The sequence below is a fragment of the Gorilla gorilla genome, chromosome 4 (assembly GCF_029281585.2).
Source record: "Gorilla gorilla gorilla isolate KB3781 chromosome 4, NHGRI_mGorGor1-v2.1_pri, whole genome shotgun sequence".
Lineage (NCBI taxonomy): Eukaryota > Metazoa > Chordata > Mammalia > Primates > Hominidae > Gorilla > Gorilla gorilla.
The window spans coordinates 15,512,443-15,529,688 of record NC_073228.2 but is presented as its reverse complement, the minus strand read 5'-3'; the positions used below and the strand labels follow the sequence as shown (position 1 = coordinate 15,529,688).

At 53.5% G+C, this 17,246-nt stretch overlaps 1 protein-coding gene across 3 annotated transcripts; it reads left to right on the top strand.

The window, feature by feature from the left end:
* The first annotated feature begins 60 nt into the window (after positions 1–60).
* On the top strand, positions 61–16,725 carry AANAT (aralkylamine N-acetyltransferase). Of its 3 annotated transcripts, XM_055388859.2 has the most exons (6): positions 61–423; positions 5,893–6,012; positions 8,928–9,092; positions 15,280–15,517; positions 15,781–15,935; positions 16,273–16,725. In XM_055388859.2, exons 3-6 carry the CDS (start codon positions 9,078–9,080, stop codon positions 16,576–16,578), a joined length of 714 nt encoding a protein of 237 aa, XP_055244834.1. In that variant the 5' UTR covers positions 61–423; positions 5,893–6,012; positions 8,928–9,077; the 3' UTR covers positions 16,579–16,725. The 3 variants fall into 3 exon arrangements, with proteins under 3 accessions (XP_055244834.1, XP_004040946.1, XP_055244832.2); XM_004040898.4 differs by lacking the exons at positions 61–423; positions 5,893–6,012; positions 8,928–9,092 and adding an exon at positions 14,044–14,335; XM_055388857.2 differs by lacking the exons at positions 61–423; positions 5,893–6,012; positions 8,928–9,092 and having other exon boundaries at positions 14,347–15,517.
* Positions 16,726–17,246: the final 521 nt, after the last annotated feature.

Here is a 17,246-nt window from a genome sequence, read left to right as displayed (position 1 = left end):
CTAAGAAGGGGCGAGACCAGTGAGGATTCAACTAAAGGGAGCGAGAAGGGGCGGGGACCCGGGAGGAGGAAGTGGAGTGGCCACCGAGGAAGAGGGGAGTGGTCGGGGTGGGGCACAGGATGGTGGAGAGAGAGACTGTCAACAACTTTTAATGAGCTCCCTTGGCGTCCTAGCCTAGCCCCCAGGCACTGGGAGCATTGCAGAAAGAGAAAGATACTGTCCCTGTCCTCTAGGTGTTTCCAGTCTAGTTGGGGAGACAAAACAAATACACATTAAATAGATAACAAACAACTCCAACTTGTAAGGCTATAATATGTGTAGAGCATATGTATAATGCACTGTATTCAGGAATTCCAAGCAGTTCGGAACGTCATGACCCCTCAGAAGTTGACCCAGAAGCTGGTGAAGGAGGCCCAGAGAAAGGTAACAAAAGGATCAGTGGTCCCAATGGTTTGGCTATAAATCCATGCAGATAAATTCAAAGCTCCCTGAAGCCAAGAATGAATGGCAAGAGGTAGTATAGTAAGGTAGCTAAGAGTGGGGACCACGGATTCCAATTTTTGGCACTGCCACTTACTAATCTATAAAAATAGGCACACTGATTAACTTATTTTCATCTTAATTTGCTCATCTGTGAAATAGGGATGATAATAGCAATACTCATCTCACTGGGCAATTGGAGGATTAAGTGAAGTAGAACAGTGCCTGGCATTTAGCTCCTTCGATAAGCTTAACCATTGTTGTACTATTTCCAAACTCCCTGCCTAGACTAAATTCCAGACTGGCAGAACTGTTATGGTCTGCTCCATATTGTCATTTTAAAATATAAAAAGTAGGCCGGGCGCGGCAGCTCACACCTGTCATCCCAGTACTTTGGGAGGCTGAGGTGGGCGGATCACGAGGTCAAGAGATTGAGACCATCCTGGCCAACATGGCGAAACCCCATTTCTACTAAAAATACGAAAAAAAAAAATAGCTGGGCATGGTGGCACATGGCTGTAGTCCCAGCTACTCAGGAGGCTGAGGCAGGCAAATCGCTTGAACCTGGGAGGCTGAGGTTGCAGTGAGCCCAGATCGCGCCACTGCACTCCACCCTGGGCAACAGAGCGAGACTCTGTCTCAAAAATAAATAAATAAATAAATAAATAAAATATAAAAAGTAACTCTAGGGCCGGGCGCGGTGGCTCATGCCTGTAATCCCAGCACTTTGGGAGGCAGAAGCAGATGGATCACCTGATCACCTGAGGTCAGGAGTTCAAGACCGTCCTGGCCAACATGGCGAAATCCCTTCTCTACTAAAAGTACAAAAATTAGCTGGGCGTGGTGGCGTGCACCTGTAGTCCCAGCTACTTGGGAGGCTGAGACAGGAGAATTGCTTGAATCTGGGAGGCAGAAGTTGCAGTGAGCCGAGATCATGCCACTACGCTCCAGCCTAGGCGACAGAGCAGGACTCTGTCTCAAAAAAAAAAAAAAAACAAAAAAAAGGCTGGATGCGGTGGCTCTTGCCTGTAATCCCAGCACTTTGGGAGACCGAGGTGGGTGGGAGACCCGAGGTCAGGAGTTCAAGACCAGCCTGGCCAAGATGGTGAAACCCTGTCTCTACTAAAAATACAAAAATTAGCCGGGCGCGGTGGCAGCCGCCTGTAATCCCAGCTACTCGGAAGGCTGAGGCAGGAGAATCACTTGAACCTGGGGAGCGGAGGTTGTAGTGAGCCTAGATCACGCCGCTGCACTCCAGCCTGGGCGACAGAGTGAGATTCTGCCTCAAAAAAAAGTAACTCTAGGCCGGGCACAGTGGCTCACGCCTGAAATCCCAACACTTTGACTGCGCCTGAAATCCCAACACTTTGGGATGCCGAGGTGGGTGCATCAGTTGAGGTCAGGAGTTCAAAACTAGCCTGGCCAACATGGCAAAACCCCATGTCTACTAAAAATCCAAAATTAGCTGGGCAAGGTGGCAGGCGCCTGTAATTCCAGCTACTTGGGAGGCTGAGACATGAGAACCACTTGAACCTGGGGGTTGGAGGTTGCAGTGAGCCTAGATCACACCACTGCACTCCAGCCTGGGTGACAGAGTGAGACTCTATCTCAAAAGAAAAAAACTAACTCTAATTTAATGTGTCACCTAAGTTTCAAAGGGTTTCGATACATTCTCAGAGGACAGATTTAAATAGATTGTTAAGGAAAACAAGATCTGGCCCTAACCTTTCTCAGTCAACATCATTTTTTCCACATTTTTCTACACGATCATCAACGAAAGACTAGTAAGTTGGATTGATATTACAGTATTTAGGTTCTTCAAAGAAGGCAGAATCCCAGCTCTTTGTGTTGTTTACAGGATCCTGAAGATACAGAACTATGTTCATAGAAAAGTTGGTTGGGTGTGGTGGCTCACATCTGTAATCCCAGCACTTTGGGAGGCCAAGGCAGATGGATCATTTGAGGTCAAGAGTTCAAGAGCACCCTGGCCAACATGGTGAAACCCCGTCTCTGCTAAAAACACAAAATTAGCCAGGCGTAGTGGCGCATGCTTGTAGTCCCAGCTACTCGGGAGGCTGAGGCAGGAGAATTGCTTGAACCCGGGAGCAGGAGGTTACAGTGAGCCAAGAACACATCACTGCACTCCAGCCTGGGCGACAGAGCGAGACTGCGTCTCAAAAAAAAAGAGAGAAAAGTTAAAAGAACATGCACAAGGTCGGGCACGGTGGCTCACGCCTGTAATCCCAGCACTTTGGGAGGCTGAGGCAGGCGGATCACTTGAGGTGAGGAGTTCAAGACCAGCCTAACCAACATGGAGAAACCCCATCTCTACTAAAAATACAAAATTAGCCAGGCATGGTAGCCCATGCCTGTAATCCCAGCTACTCAGGAGGCTGAGGCAGGAGAATCACTTGAACCCGGGAGGCGGAGGTTGTGGTGAGCCAAGATCGAGCCATTGAACTCCAGCATGGGCAACAAGAGCAAAACTCCATCTCAGGAAAAAAAAAAAAAAAAAAAAGAACATGCACAAAACAGATGGCAGCCTAAGTACTTAAGATGTCTTACGCCAAGTACTAATAGAGTATTGATGTAATATTGGGATCAGGGTGGTTGTCAATGGACCCAAATCTTAGAAAATTTATGTACTAAGATATAGAACAAATGGGCTGAATCAGCTGAAGGGGAGTTAGGATATGATTTTGGGGCAAGGCTGGGTTCTCAAACCATGGCCTTCCCATCCCAGAACACAATGCCAAATGACCATCTGGAATCACTGCTGTAAGGACGCAGGTCCCTACTCCCTCTCCTGTAGAGACCTGGGAGATTAAACAGCAGTAACATAGTAGCTTCTGTTCTGCCTCCCATGACCCTTTCAGCCCTGTTTTCTTGCCCCCTGATAACATAGCATTTATTAAGCACATATTATTGACCAGGCATTGTACCAGGTACTTCCAAGCACATTATCTTGTCTGTTATCACAATCTTGGATATAGAGAGTTTTTAACCTCATTTTACCAATGAAGAAATAGGGCCCAAGGAATTTGGCGCCTAAGGTAACAGGTATTAACCTGAGGAGTTTCCCCACTCTAAGGGCAGGGGCTTTTCTAGTTATGCTGTTTCTTTAGGCTTCCCTCAGAAGAACTCCTGATTGCACAGGGGAGTCCATGTGTCTATGTGTCCCACGGCAGGATAAGGCAGTGCAGACCTCAAATCTGCTTTTTGTTTCATGGCAGGGTCTCACTCTGTCACCCATGCTGGAGTGCAGTAGCGTGATCTTGACTCACTGCAACCTCCGTCTCCCAGGTTCCAGCGATTCTCCTGCCTCAGCCTCCTGAGTAGCTGGGATTACAGGCGCCCGCCACCACGCCTGGCTAATTTTTGTATTTTTAGTAGAGACGGGGTTTACCATGTTGGCCAGGCTGGTCTCGAACTCCTGACCTCAAATGATCCACCCGCCTTGCCCTCCCAAAGTGTTGGGATTACAGGCGTAAGCCACCGCACCTGGCCTCAAATCTGCTTTTGTTGTCAAAAAATCAAGTGAGTTTTGCATTGTACTCCAGAGTATGCCTATGTTTGTTGTTTTAATGTAAAAACTAATGCCCTTTCCTCCCTAATCATTGAGTAATATTGGCACTCCTGGAAGACGTGTTGTGTTTATTCTGCAGCTTCTTGTAATAATGGCTAATAATAGCTATCATTTATTGAGCTGTAACTTCATGCCAGATACTCTACTAAGTGCTTTACATAGATTATCAGGAAACTGCCAGGTTGGAGGTAAAACTCCTTGATTTTACATGCTGATCTCTCCCTCACTAGACTAAACCCTTAAGCATGTGGACCATGTCATATTTGTGTGTGTAACCCTGGTGCCTAGGACAGTACCTGGCATAGGGATGGAGCTCAATAATGTGTCGTATTAGGCTAGGCCCATGCAGTGGCTCACGCCTGTAATCCCAGCATTTTGGGAGGCCAAGGTGGGTGGATCACCTGAGGTCAGGAGCTTGAGACCTGGCCAACATGGCAAAACCATATCTCTACTAAATATACAAAAATTAGCCAGGCTTGGTGGCGGGCGCCTGAAATCCCAGCTACTCAGGAGGCTGAGGCTGGAGAATCACTTGAACCCGGGAGGCGGAGGCTGCAGTGAGCTGAGATTGTGCCACTGCACTTCAGCCTGGGAGATAGAGCAAGACTCTGTCTTGAAAAAGAAAAAAAGAAAATTATCATGTTAGTGGGTGTCAAAGGCCTGAGAACCTGTACCTCCATTCTGTCAGTTTCCTATCCTTTTTTCCAACACCCAAAAGTTGAAGAAGCTGGGACAGAGCTGCCCTCTTTGGCTGCTCCAAATCCTTTCAAGTGCCCCCAGTTTCAACTGCATCTGAGCTGCTTTAGAGAATGAGACTCAGTAAATTCCTACCCATCCGATGGTGTCTTTCATTGACCTCACTCAGACCCAAGATGCTCTGGATAAGGTTTGAGGCTTGACTCCTTCCCAGACCCTGAGCCCCCAGCCACAGTCTCCATACACTCAGGCTGGCTAGCAGGGTAAGTGTGGATGGAAGCCGCTGCTTAGTTTTTATTTTCGTCATTGTTGAGGTGTAGGAAGGAGGAAAAAACTTGATTCCCTAATGAAGAAACCCTCTCTTATCATGGCCCCATCTCCCAGCCTTTCGTGGGGAATAGAGCTATTTCTTGGGAGGATTTCACTTATTTATAAATGTGCTTCCAGAAACTGAGCTGGTCTGGCCTCTCCCCTTGCTAAGTGGGGTGGGTGGTGTGCAGGAGGCGGCAGAGCCAGCAGCAGAGTAAACTGATCTCAGGGAAGCAGGCCCTGTCTCATCCCTATCTTAACCAGCCACTGGAGCACCTCTCTGGACCCACAAAGTATGCTCAGGCCCAACACCGCCCTCTGCGGGAGCCTGCTTGGCCTCTCCATTGCTGTGCAAGCGATTTCAGCCTGGCCCAAAGAGCTCCTTCCACCCTGGAGCAGGTGTTTGGGAAGGCTAGGGTGCCTTAGGCACTGGGGACTTCAGCTGGGGGGTGGGGTGGGAGGTGAGCTGCCTTGGGAAGTCCCCCACACCCTCATGTGGCTGGCTGAAGAAATGCCTCCGAGGCTCCAGCTGAATGCTGCTCAAGGCTTTTGGAGTTAAAACGGCCCTTCTCATTCCTGGAGCCTCACCTGCTCCTTGCACAGGTGCCCTGAGAAAACTGTGGGACTTGCCCAAGGTCACTCTGCAGTACAGTCAGGATCAGGACCCAGCCCAGCTGGCCCTTGGCCATTCTGACTCCTGCTGTGAGGGTGGGTTGCAATCCACTGGGCAAAACACTTTATGCTGGGGCAACAGTGAAAAGTTTGAGCAATAGTGACAGCACAGGATCACCAGGTTTGTCCTGTTTCCCTCCTTCCTGAAGATATAGGGTGAGGCACAGTGAATCTGCTGGACCAGCTTCAAGAACAATATGTCAGCCTATCCACTGCCACCTCCCACAGCTCCAGACTCGTGGGTGCTTCCTGGATGTGACCAGCCATAGGTACAAAGTAGACTCATCATCTTTTCCTCAAATAGTTTCTTCTCCCAGAGTTCTCATCCTGATTGATGGCAGTATCACTTACCTGGGTACTGAGCTGGCCACCTGAGGGTCAGCCCTCACTCTTAAGCTCCACATGCAATCAAAGCCTGGGTCTTGGCCCCTCCACTGCCTTTTCACACCCTTCCTGTCCAGAGCTGCCCCACCAGGGGGGCAGATCCATGGAGATGTGGGGAGGTGGGAGGTACAGTGGCTGAGAGTGAGCTTCCGGAGTCACAGGGACCTGGGTTTGAAGCTTGTGCTGCTGCTGGTCACTATGTGACCTTGGGCAAGTTATTTTACTCTCTAAGCCTCGTTTCCTTTCTGTAAGGTGGGAATAATAATAATACCTACTTCATAGGACTGTGGAGACTGTAACTGACCAACTGAATATAACGTGCTTTGCCCAGTGAGTGCACGATGGCAGGCCTGATAACGTTAGCTTTTGTTAGGAATTCATTTCCATCTCTTGCCTAGACCTCGGCTGTAAGCCCCTCACCAGGCCCCAGGCCATCTAATCTGTCTGCTGCCTTGTTCCCAGGGTGACTGAAAATGCAAGCACCATCACTGGACTCTTGGCTTTATATCTTTCTGTGGCTCCCCAGGGTCCACCCAAGAAGGTGCATGTGGCCTTTCATAAACTGATCTGATCCTTCCAACCCCCCTTCCCCCTCTGCATCCAGCATGGAGTGCTCTGTGCTCCAGCCTCAGTCACCTACTTCAGGAATTTTTTTTTTTTTTTGAGACAGAGTCTCTCTCTCTGTTGCTCAGGCTGGAGTGTCCTGGCAGGACCTCGGCTCACTGCAACCTCCGCATCCCGGGTTCAAGAGATTCTCGTGCCTCAGCCTTCTGAGTAGCTGGGATTACAAATGCCCACCACCACACCTGGGTAATTTTTTTGTATTTTTAGTAGAGATGGGCTTTTGCCATGTTGGCCAGGCTGGTCTCAAACTCCTGACCTCAGGTGATCCACCTGCCTTGGCCTCCCAAAGTGCTGGGATTACAGGCATGAGCCACCAAGCCTGGCCTGTTTTTTATTTTTTTATTAAAAAAAAAATAGAGAGAAGGTCTCACTATATTGGCCGGACTGGTCTTGAACTCCTTGGGCTCAAGCGATCCTCCTGCCTTGGCCTCCCAAAGTGCCAGGATTATAGGCGTGAGCCACCGTGCCCAGCCTCTTTTGGCTTTTTAAAATGTGGCTACTAGAACATTTAAAATCACATGTGGGGCTCACACAATCTTACTATTGGGCAGTTTGGCTCCATTACTTGGGGAGCCGTAGGTCCCTTCTTTGTCCAGGAGGTGGCAATCCCTCCCTGCCTTTGATGCTTCCATTCCAGAATGGTCTGGAAGGTTCCTGAGGTAAGTGCCTATCTAATACGGCGATATTGAGCCCCAAATAAGGCAGGGTCCCACTCAGCCCTGCCTTTGAGTCACCCACCTCAACGGAAGACTCTGGGCCGGGTGTGGTGGCTCATGCCTATAATCCCAGCAATTTGGGAAGCTGAGGGGGGCAGATTGTTTGAGGTCAGGAGTTTGAGACTGGCCTGGCCAACATGGTGAAACCCCATCTCTACTAAAAATACAAAAAATAGCCAGGCGTGGCGGCATGCGCCTGTAATCTCAGCTACTCAGGAGGCTGAGGCAGGAGAATTGCTTGAACGCGGGAGGCAGGGGTTTCAGTGAGCCGAAATCGCGCCACTGCACTCCAGCCTGGGCGACAGAGTGAGATTCCGTCTTAAAACAAAAACAAAAACAAAAACAAAAAAACAGAAGACTGTGCCTCTAGCTGATAGGCACCTGCTCTGTGGGTGGCACAATGCCACACTCTCAACCCAGCCTCTGTTTTCCAGGAGTGCATAAGCCTCTTGGGGGGACAGGTGTGTAGTGGATGCTGTGGTGCACCTCCCCATCACATCCCTCTCCAAACACTGCCCTTGGCTAAAAGAAGATGCCTCCCCCAACCACTGACTGTCTGTAAGGGGCACAAAGCCTGGCCAACATGGTGAAACCCCGTCTCTATTACAAATGCAAAATTTGCCGGGTATGGTGGTGGGCACCTGTAATCCCAGCTACTTGGGAGGCTGAGGCAGGAGAATTACTTGAACCTGGGAAGTGGAGGTTGGTGAACTGAGATTGTGCCACTGCACTCCAGCCTGGGTGACAGAGTGAGCCTCCACCAAAAAAAAAAAAAAAAAAAAAGGAAGGAAGGAAGAAATCAATCAATCAATCAGTCAGTGGTGGGTGCAACATCTCAGGTGTCTGAGAGGTACAGGGATGGAGTAAGTGTAAGGACCGTGGGGCTGGATGGCTGTTGGGGCAGTCAGTGCAGGGGAGAAAGGCAGTCAGAGGCTGGGGGTGAAGAATCACTGCTTGAAGGCAAAGTGGAAAAGCCAGAGGGCCTCCTTGGCAGCATGTAAAGAAACTCACCTCCTGAAGTTAAGGAACAGAGAGAAGTCAGCATGGCAGAGCCTGAGAGCAGGTTGAATTCCCAACCTTAATGAGTCAGCGATACAGAGGAGGCCCCTGGGGAGAAGCGGGAGACATCCAGGGACAGAGGTTACTGCCCCTCCTTCCTTGGGGACAATGCCTCTTCCTTAAGAGACATGTACTACCCCCTCCCCAACCCTGAGTATATACTGCACCTCCTCTTCTTGCACTGGGCCAGTAACTAGGGCTAAACCGCAACCTCACCTACTGGTGAAGTGCTGGGTTGGCTAAGGGAGGAAGGAGGCTCTGTCCTGAAGGAGCTGCAGGTCCCAGCCAGAGCCAGGAGAGTGGGGACTGGAATCAGAGGATGCTGGCTGGGCCAAGGGGGTCAGAGCATAAAGTTGGATAAGGAACATGTGTTGGTATGGGAGCTCTTTTCCCTGTTACAGAATTTATCACCCTGGCAAGGACCCTGGTACTTGGAAGCTTGGAGAGAGTGATTCAGGGCTCTTACCCGCAGTGGGCAGGACTGCTGACGGCTCCCAGCTGGATTTTCCTGCAACTGCCCTCAATGAAGCAAGCTGTTCCACCCAAGGTTGATGCAGGACAAAGAGGTGGGTCCAGAAGGGCTTCCCAAGTCTGAAGCTCCTCAGGGGATGCGCCAAGGCCTCGGTTACAGCTGCACCATCACGGCTCAGCTTCCACTGTCCAGCCCTCTGCCCTGCTCCATGGTAGGGGTCGCTCACGAGACCTCTCCCCAGTAAACTTGCCGCACACAGTTCTCCATCTCTCATCCCCCGGGGAGCCTGCCACGTGGTAGTACTCAGGCTGGAAAGGTAAAGACGATAACGCAAGATGTGCTCAGTGCCAGGTCTGTGGGGCAGACCTTAAGTGCAGGGGAGGAGTTGAGAGAGAAAGTGACCATCGAAACCACCAAAAAAATGCAGCCATTGCACAAGAGCCTGAAGAGAGGGCTATGCTTCCTGCACGCCGGGCCTCTCAACTGCTCTGCATGGAAAACCGGCGTCTCAGAGGCATCGTCAAGGTGTCCCTGGGACATGGCCATGGAGCCCACTCCTTGGTCTGCCCCAAATGGGCTCCCTTCAGTCTGGGTGTGAAACTGGGCAGCTGACACACGGAGGGGAGGGGGTGTGTCCCCATGCGGGAAGCTCCCAGATTCCAGGTCCAGGGCTTCTGCACTGGGCCCGGCAGGGATGCTCACTGCCCCTGCACCAGGCTCTCCGGGTGTATCAGCAGCTGCGGCAGGCTTGGTGCCCGGGATGGGGTGGGGGCCGTGGGGAGGTCTTCTCCAACCCCCAGCCGTGGCAGCGGGTCAGTGTGCCTTTAATCAACGGCCTCTGCACTCCATCTCTCACTGTCACCATTAAGGCCATTCCTCTGCATCTGGCCTCTCCACCCATTTCTCCCTTCTGGAAGGATTCCTTTTTTTTTTTTTTCTTTGAGATACAGTCTTGCTCTGTGGCCCAGGTTGGAGTGCAGTGGTGCAATCTTGGCTCACTGCAACCTCTGCTTCCTGGGTTCCAGCAATTCTCCTGCCTCAGCCTCCCGAGTACCTGGGATTACAGGCACCCACCACCATGCCCAGATCATTTTTGTATTTTTAGTAGAGACGGGGTTTCACCATGTTAGCCAGACTGGTATTGAACTCCTGACCTCGAGCTATCCACCCACCTCAGCCTCCTAAAGTGCTGGGATTACAGGTGTGAGCCACCGTGCCCGGCCTTTTCTGGAAGGATTCTTAAAGGTCATTGGAGCCTCCCTGTTGGCAGAATCTGAGATCTGTTCTCCATTCTTTGTGGCATTTCAGGCTCTATCTGCCCCATTTCTTGGACATTCTCCCCTGTGTTCTTCCCTTCTTGTGGCTTCACCTGTGTTCCTGTTAATAACTCCTTTCCCTGCTAACAGTGGACATCCCGAAAGCTTGGTTCTCAGCTTTTGTGTGGTGATACACATCCTCTCAGAACCTTCTTTTACTGTCATGACATCAGTTATCCGCTCAATAACTGTCGTCATCATCCTCACCACATCTGATTAGCAGTGGGATGGGGGCTCTGATGGGTCAGAGGTGAGGCTCTACCAGGGCAGGTGGGGAGTTAGGTAGCATGGTCCCTGGCAGTTCTCTGTGTGCCCTGGACAACCCCTCTCCAAACTGCTATAGAATATTCTGGAGTCCTGCCTGGGCGCGGTGGCTCATGCCTGTAATCCCAACACTTTAGGAGGCTGAGGCAGGTGGATCACCTGAGGTCAGGAGTTTGAGACCAGCCTGACCAATATGGCAAAAGCCCATCTCTAGGAAAAATAAAAAAAATTAGCCAGGCATGGTGGTGTGTGCCCGTAATCCCAGCTACTTGGGAGGCTAAGGCAGGAGAATTGCTTGAACCTGGGAGGCGGAGGTTGCAGTGAGCCGAGATTGTGCCATTGCACTCCAGCCTGGGCCACAGAGCAAGACTCTGTCTTAAAAAAAAAAAAAGAATATTCTGGAGTCTCGAAGTGGGAGCCCAGTCACAGACCATGATTTTCATGGGACTGAAGAGCCTTTTGGGAGAAAACTGAACCCCATCTGGCATTTGAAATGTGTAAATCTGTCTGGGAGATCGAAAGAGGCCAGGCTGGGCGGAGAGACAGAGGGACCCCTGAGGGGAGCCATCATGGGTGAGGCAGGGTGGCATGGTACACACTGGGCAGGGAGTCGGGGTGGGTGAGTTGTGGATACAGGACTTTCAAGGGAGCTGCTGCTGGAGGGAGAGGCTGGGAACAAAGAGCCTCGGCCTCCCAAAGTGCTGGGATTATAGGCATGAGCCATGACGTCAAGCCATTTCTGTGGTTTAGAGTCATCCAGTTTGTGTATCATCTGTTACAGCACCCCTGGGAAACATACAGATGCCATCTTCTCCCTGTCTGTATCTACATTTTTTTTTTTTTGAGATAGCAGTTTCACTCTTTTTGCCCAGGCTGGAGTGCAATGGCACGATCTTGGCTCACTGCAACCTCTGCTTCCTGGGTTCAAGCAATTCTCCTGCCTCAGCCTCCCAAGTGGCTGGGATTACAAGCGCCCACCACCACACCTGGCTGATTTTTTGTATTTTTAGTAGAGACGGAGTTTCACCATATTGGCCAGGCTGGTCTCGAACTCTTGACCTCAGGTGATCCACCCGCCTCAGCCTCCCAAAGTGCTGGGATTACAGGCATGAGCCACCGTGCCCGGCCTTGCCCATCAGGTTAGGTGTTTATCAGCTGTCTAGAGTGACTGAACAGGTACGACTTGGGGGGCAAAGGACACATTCTCCCCCCCATCCCCAAGATCCACCTGAGAGGCAGTCACCAGAGGCGTTGCCAGCACTCTTAACTGCAATACCAGGACAAGACTGGGCATCTGATAAACAGTGCAATCGGTGTCCCTGGTGTGAGGATGATCTCGGAGGTGCTTCTTTTTTAGAGCCCACCTGAGGTCAGGATTTTTTTTTTTTTTTTTTGAGACAACATCTTGCTCAGTTACCCAGGCTGGAGTGCAGTGGCTCATCACTGCAGCCTGAACCACCTAGGCTCAGGTGATCTTCCCACCTCAGCCTCCCAAGTAGCTGGGGCTACAGGTGTGTGCCACCATGCTTGGCTGATTTTTAAATTTTTTGTAGAGACAGGGGTCTTGCTATGTTGCCCGGGCTGGTCTCAAACTCCTGGGCTCAAGTGATCCTCCTGCCTTGACCTCCCAAAGTGCTGGGATTACAGGTGTGAGCCACTATGCCCAGCCCCAGGGATCTCCTTCTCTCTGTACCCCTCACCCTCCTTATTTTCCTTCTCATTGGTGGTGGTGTGTGGTTTTCTTCCTGTTGACCAGGACAAAGGTCCCAGCGATCACCCTGCCCTCCCCTGTCTCCTCTCCTGTCCCACAAGGGTTTGAACTTCCCAGTTTCACCATGTTTAACATACCGCCTCATCTTTAAAAACAATTTATTTTTATTTGTACTTTTTTGAGACAGGGTCTCGCTCTGTCGCCCAGGCTGGAGTGCAGTGGCACAGTCTTGGCTCACTACAGCCTCGACCTCTCCGGCTCAAGCCATCCTCCCACCTCTGTCTCCCAAAGTGCTGGGATTACAGGGGTGAGCCACTGTGCCTGGCTTACTGCCTCATCCTGTTCCCTGAGGTTCTAGACCTCTAGGGTGTTGTCCGGAAAGAACAGGGCCATGTGGAAGTCAGCAAAGAGAGAGGCCGATTGAACAGCAGGCTCTTCTCAGGCATCGCCAAGTGACTGATTAGGATTGGCCACCAGGGGGTGCCATGGAGCCACAGAGTCTATGAAGGGACAGAAGAGGCCTTTTGGGGGACCCTGGAGGTTGAAGGTGGGGATGCCCAGCTGAGGTCTTGGACATGACCACCCCGCCAACCAAGCCCAAGGAGGTCTCTGGTCGGTCCTGAGAGGTCTGTTGAGGGTCCCTTCTAGCAGGCAGGTGGGCCTCAGAGTGCAGAGGGGCCCTGGGAGAAGGGGACCCAGAGACAGGAGGAATGCATGTGGTGGGTGGGTGGGGGCATCGGGACGGGGTCACTCCACGGTCAGGGGCTGTGTCCCAAACCGTATGGGTAGGAACAGGAGCTTCCTCTGCGGGGGGTCGAAAGAGTGCACCTGTGAGGACACTGAAACCCAGCAGGAGAATCATGAAGACAGGAACCAGGAGTCTCATTGTGAGGTGAGTGGGTCCCACCAGCGCAGCCGTGGCAGGTGCATGTCAGGAGGCTGACCCGGCTTTGCCCCTCCCCCTTCACTTGTTGGATGGCTCTGAGCAGGTTACTGAACCTGTCTGTGCCTCGGTTTCCTTCTCTATAACGTGGTTAATACTCATTTGGCCGGGCTTCCGTGTGGATTAAAGGAGACGCGTATCCAGGGCCCGGCACATAGCAAGTGCTGTAAGCAGTGGCACTCACAGGCTGCCCAGGACAGGAAGGACCCTCAGAGGTCCGTCCCAGGCTGTGTGGGTAGGAGCAGAAGCTTCCTCTGCAGGGGGTCAAAAGAGTGCACCTGTGAAACCCAACCTCCAGGACCCCCAGGAGCCCGAGATGGACACAGGATCTGCACTGCTGGGTGGGGCGGAGAGGCAGGTGCTGGCGAGAGAAGAGCTAAGGGGTGCAGGATGGGGTGTGAGCTGGAGGGCAGGGGGTAGTCAGGGCCTACAGGGAGAGGGGCCTGCATCCCGAGGGAATGCCAGCACCAAGTGCCAAGGCCTGGGCAGCCCTGGGAATGGGTGGAGCCAAGGTCAATAGCAGTCAGAGAGCTTTGTAGTTGAGATGTTTGGTAGGGCAACCTCCTGAATATTTAAATATTTAATTAAATTAAATATTTAAATAAACTTGAAGTAGAACGTACTTAAAGTGCACAAATTGGTAGCTTGAATTCCCATCCCCTCCCCCACATAAGAGGTGGGCTTGTCCAAGACTCCGAGGGACAGAGGGAGAATCGCTGGTGCCCAGCCAGTCGGTGACAGAGCAGGGATTAGAGATGGACCCCTGAGGCTTAGCCCCACGCTCTCTTCCCCAAACCCTGGGGCCTCAGTCAGCCTCTGGTAATCCCTTCTGTGCCCAGGGCACCAGAGCTGACGTTTCCCTTCAGCAAGGCAGGGGCCGAGGCTGCCAGAGCCCTGCTGGCGTCATCCTGCCTGGGATAGCTCGAGAGGTGGGGTGGGGGGATTACAAACCTCTAAGAGCACCACAGGCTGCCCGGGGAACATCTGCTACTACAGCCTTGCAGCCCGGAGTCCCGGATTTTACTGGTTCCTGTGCCTGCGGACAGGCCCCCAGGGCTAGCGGCTTTGTGGAGGGAACACTGGGTATCCTCTCCACAGTCCAGGTAGGTGGGACCCCCACTCCTGGCTCTCAGCCTTTAGGAACAGGAGCTTCTCTACTTGGAGCTTCTAGACATGGAGGGAAACATGGAAGCCATGGAGTTTATTAAGTGTCTTGGAAGGTGGAGGGAGGGATGGCCTCCTCTAAGAACTGCAAATCTGCAGGGTGTCTTGGGAGACAAGAGTGCCCAGAGGGGAATGTCCGATGAGCTGGATGTGTGGGGCAGGGGGTGTCCTATGCACTCTCCTTGCCTGCTCCTCCCCATCCCCCAGGCCCTTTGCAGCCCCCGGCTCTCTCTAACCTCCCCACCCCCCACCACAAATCCTGCATGCGTGTGGCCCAGTCTGAGGCCATCTGGATAGAAGTAGAGGCTCCCTAAGGGCCCACTTGGATTAAGGGGCTCTCTAGGACCAAGGGCTGAGGCTACCTAAAAAGCTCTCCGCCACAGGATCTTGCACCCAAAGGACCAGAAGCCTCCCTCTGGGGAGGTAAGATAAACCACATGAATGGTGGTGTGGGGGAACCGGGCGCCCACCCACTGCACAGTTGCATTAGACGTGGTCAGTGGAGGGTCACGAGTCCTGCCTCTCCTCCCACCGTGGGCAGCAGGGTTGGGGTGCCCCAGGCTCCACTGAGCCCTGCTCATCCCTGCCACCATCTCTGGGGCTCAGAAGCACCCAGACGGCACCCTGAGACCAATGTCTGCAGCCCTGCAAGGTGGCAAACCTCCAGGGATCCTTCTGGCTGAGAGGGAAAGGTGGGGAGACAGTGCCAATGTTTGCAATGCCTGGTAACAGCCTCGGGGACCAGGTACCTGGGGAATGTGCCCATTGATTTAGGGGCTGTCTCCACCCCAGTTCCTGCTACAAAAGAGGCCAGATACATACTCTGGGGCCTGCCTCCCTGGAGATGAGGATGAGACCCCTGTCCCTTGCTGTTCTCCAACAGGTGCTGGGAGGCCCTCCTTGGCTTAGGAGGACACTTCCAAAGCTGGGGCGCCCCAAGGAGGCACCAGTGGCCAGGATGTCCACGCAGAGCACCCACCCCCCGAAACCTGAGGCCCCACGTCTGCCACCTGGGATCCCCGAGTCCCTGAGCTGTCAGCGGCGCCACACACTCCCCGCCAGCGAGTTTCGCTGCCTCACCCCGGAGGACGCTGTCAGCGCCTTTGAGATCGAGCGTGAAGGTGAGTGGCCCCGCACAGGGTCAGAGGGATGCTCCACTCTGGTCCAGTTATCCTGTGGGGAGGAGACCCTTAGTCTCCTGTCCTTGGAGGTCGGGTCCCAGAGTATCAGACCATGTGTGTGCTCAAGAAAGTGGGGGAAACAGCAGCCCTAAACCCCATTTTCCTGTGGGGAACGGGGCATCTGAGTGGACACTCGGGGTGCAGCAGACAGTGGACGCGAGGCACAGCGACTACCAGTCACCCACCTGAGCCTCCTGCCACAGCCTTCATCTCTGTCTTGGGCGTCTGCCCCCTGTACCTGGATGAGATCCGGCACTTCCTGACCCTATGTCCAGAGCTGTCCCTGGGCTGGTTCGAAGAGGGCTGCCTTGTGGCCTTCATCATCGGCTCGCTCTGGGACAAAGAGAGACTCATGCAGGTGAGGACAGGGCTGTGACACCCAGCTCCAGGGAGGCCTCTGAAGACACAGGTCAGCCAGATGGCGGGGAGGGGAGCCCAGGGGCTGGGATTTCTTCCTCCAGAACTGGAGAGATGAGTACAGGCCACAGGCCCCTCCCAGAGCACGACCTTCTGGGTCTTCAAGTTTTCTCCATGGGGTTGGGGGTATGGCTCCCAATTTGGGGCCCTCCTTGGCTGGGGTGGGAGCCCTGACCACAGGCACCCAGGGGACACCTGCTCCCTGCCTGGGTTGGTGGTCGGGGGGGAGCACGTGTCAGCAGAAGTGACCTGGGATCTCATCCCTTGCTCGCTCCCAGGAGTCACTGACGCTGCACAGGTCTGGGGGCCACATAGCCCACCTGCACGTGCTGGCCGTGCACCGCGCCTTCCGGCAGCAGGGCAGGGGCCCCATCCTGCTGTGGCGCTACCTGCACCACCTGGGCAGCCAGCCGGCCGTGCGCCGGGCCGCGCTCATGTGCGAGGACGCGCTGGTACCCTTCTATGAGAGGTTCAGCTTCCACGCCGTGGGCCCCTGCGCCATCACCGTGGGCTCCCTCACCTTCACGGAGCTCCACTGCTCCCTGCGGGGCCACCCCTTCCTGCGCAGGAACAGCGGCTGCTGAACTGGGCTGCCCACCTGGCTGCCAATGTGATCCCTGTCTCTGCCCTGGGCTCCTCTTAGCTCAGCTGAGCATGGAGACAGCAGTTTCCAGAGAGTGGAGAGAGCAGGGCTAAATAAAGAGGAGATAAGGTGGCTTCTCACGGCCTGAGCTGGAGTGGTGTGTCTTGTCTGTCCCCATGAGGCCTCTGGACCTCATGTGTTCTGAACTCTGTACCTGAGACCGGGCTGGGTTGGTAAGCGGGGACAATGGAAGGTGCTGTGGGGTTCCTGGATCCTTTCTTCCTGGCAGGTGGGCAAAGGCACCAAGGCGGCATCCTCACAGTAGCCCATTGCTCGGTGGGGGGAGGGGGGTGTCCTTATTCTCCCCAGCCTCATGGATGCCGCTTCCCACCCTTAGCCCCTAGGGTGGGGGATAGTGGGGAGCAGCAGGATGGGGCAGAGGCGGGAGGCCTGTGCTGTGGAGGCAGCTTGGGGCAGGGAAGCTGGTGCAGGGCCCTCTGCCCATGGTAATCAAGTGGTCATACCCGGTGGCTCACTGGCCGTCCTCAGTGTGGTGGGTGAGGCACCGGCACAGGGAGTGGACTCGTCCCCGGGTGGGGTGACAGGTCCCCTCAGTGCCATCCCCATCAGGGCAGGCCACCCTGGGCCCAGGCAGCCCCTTCCCTGCTC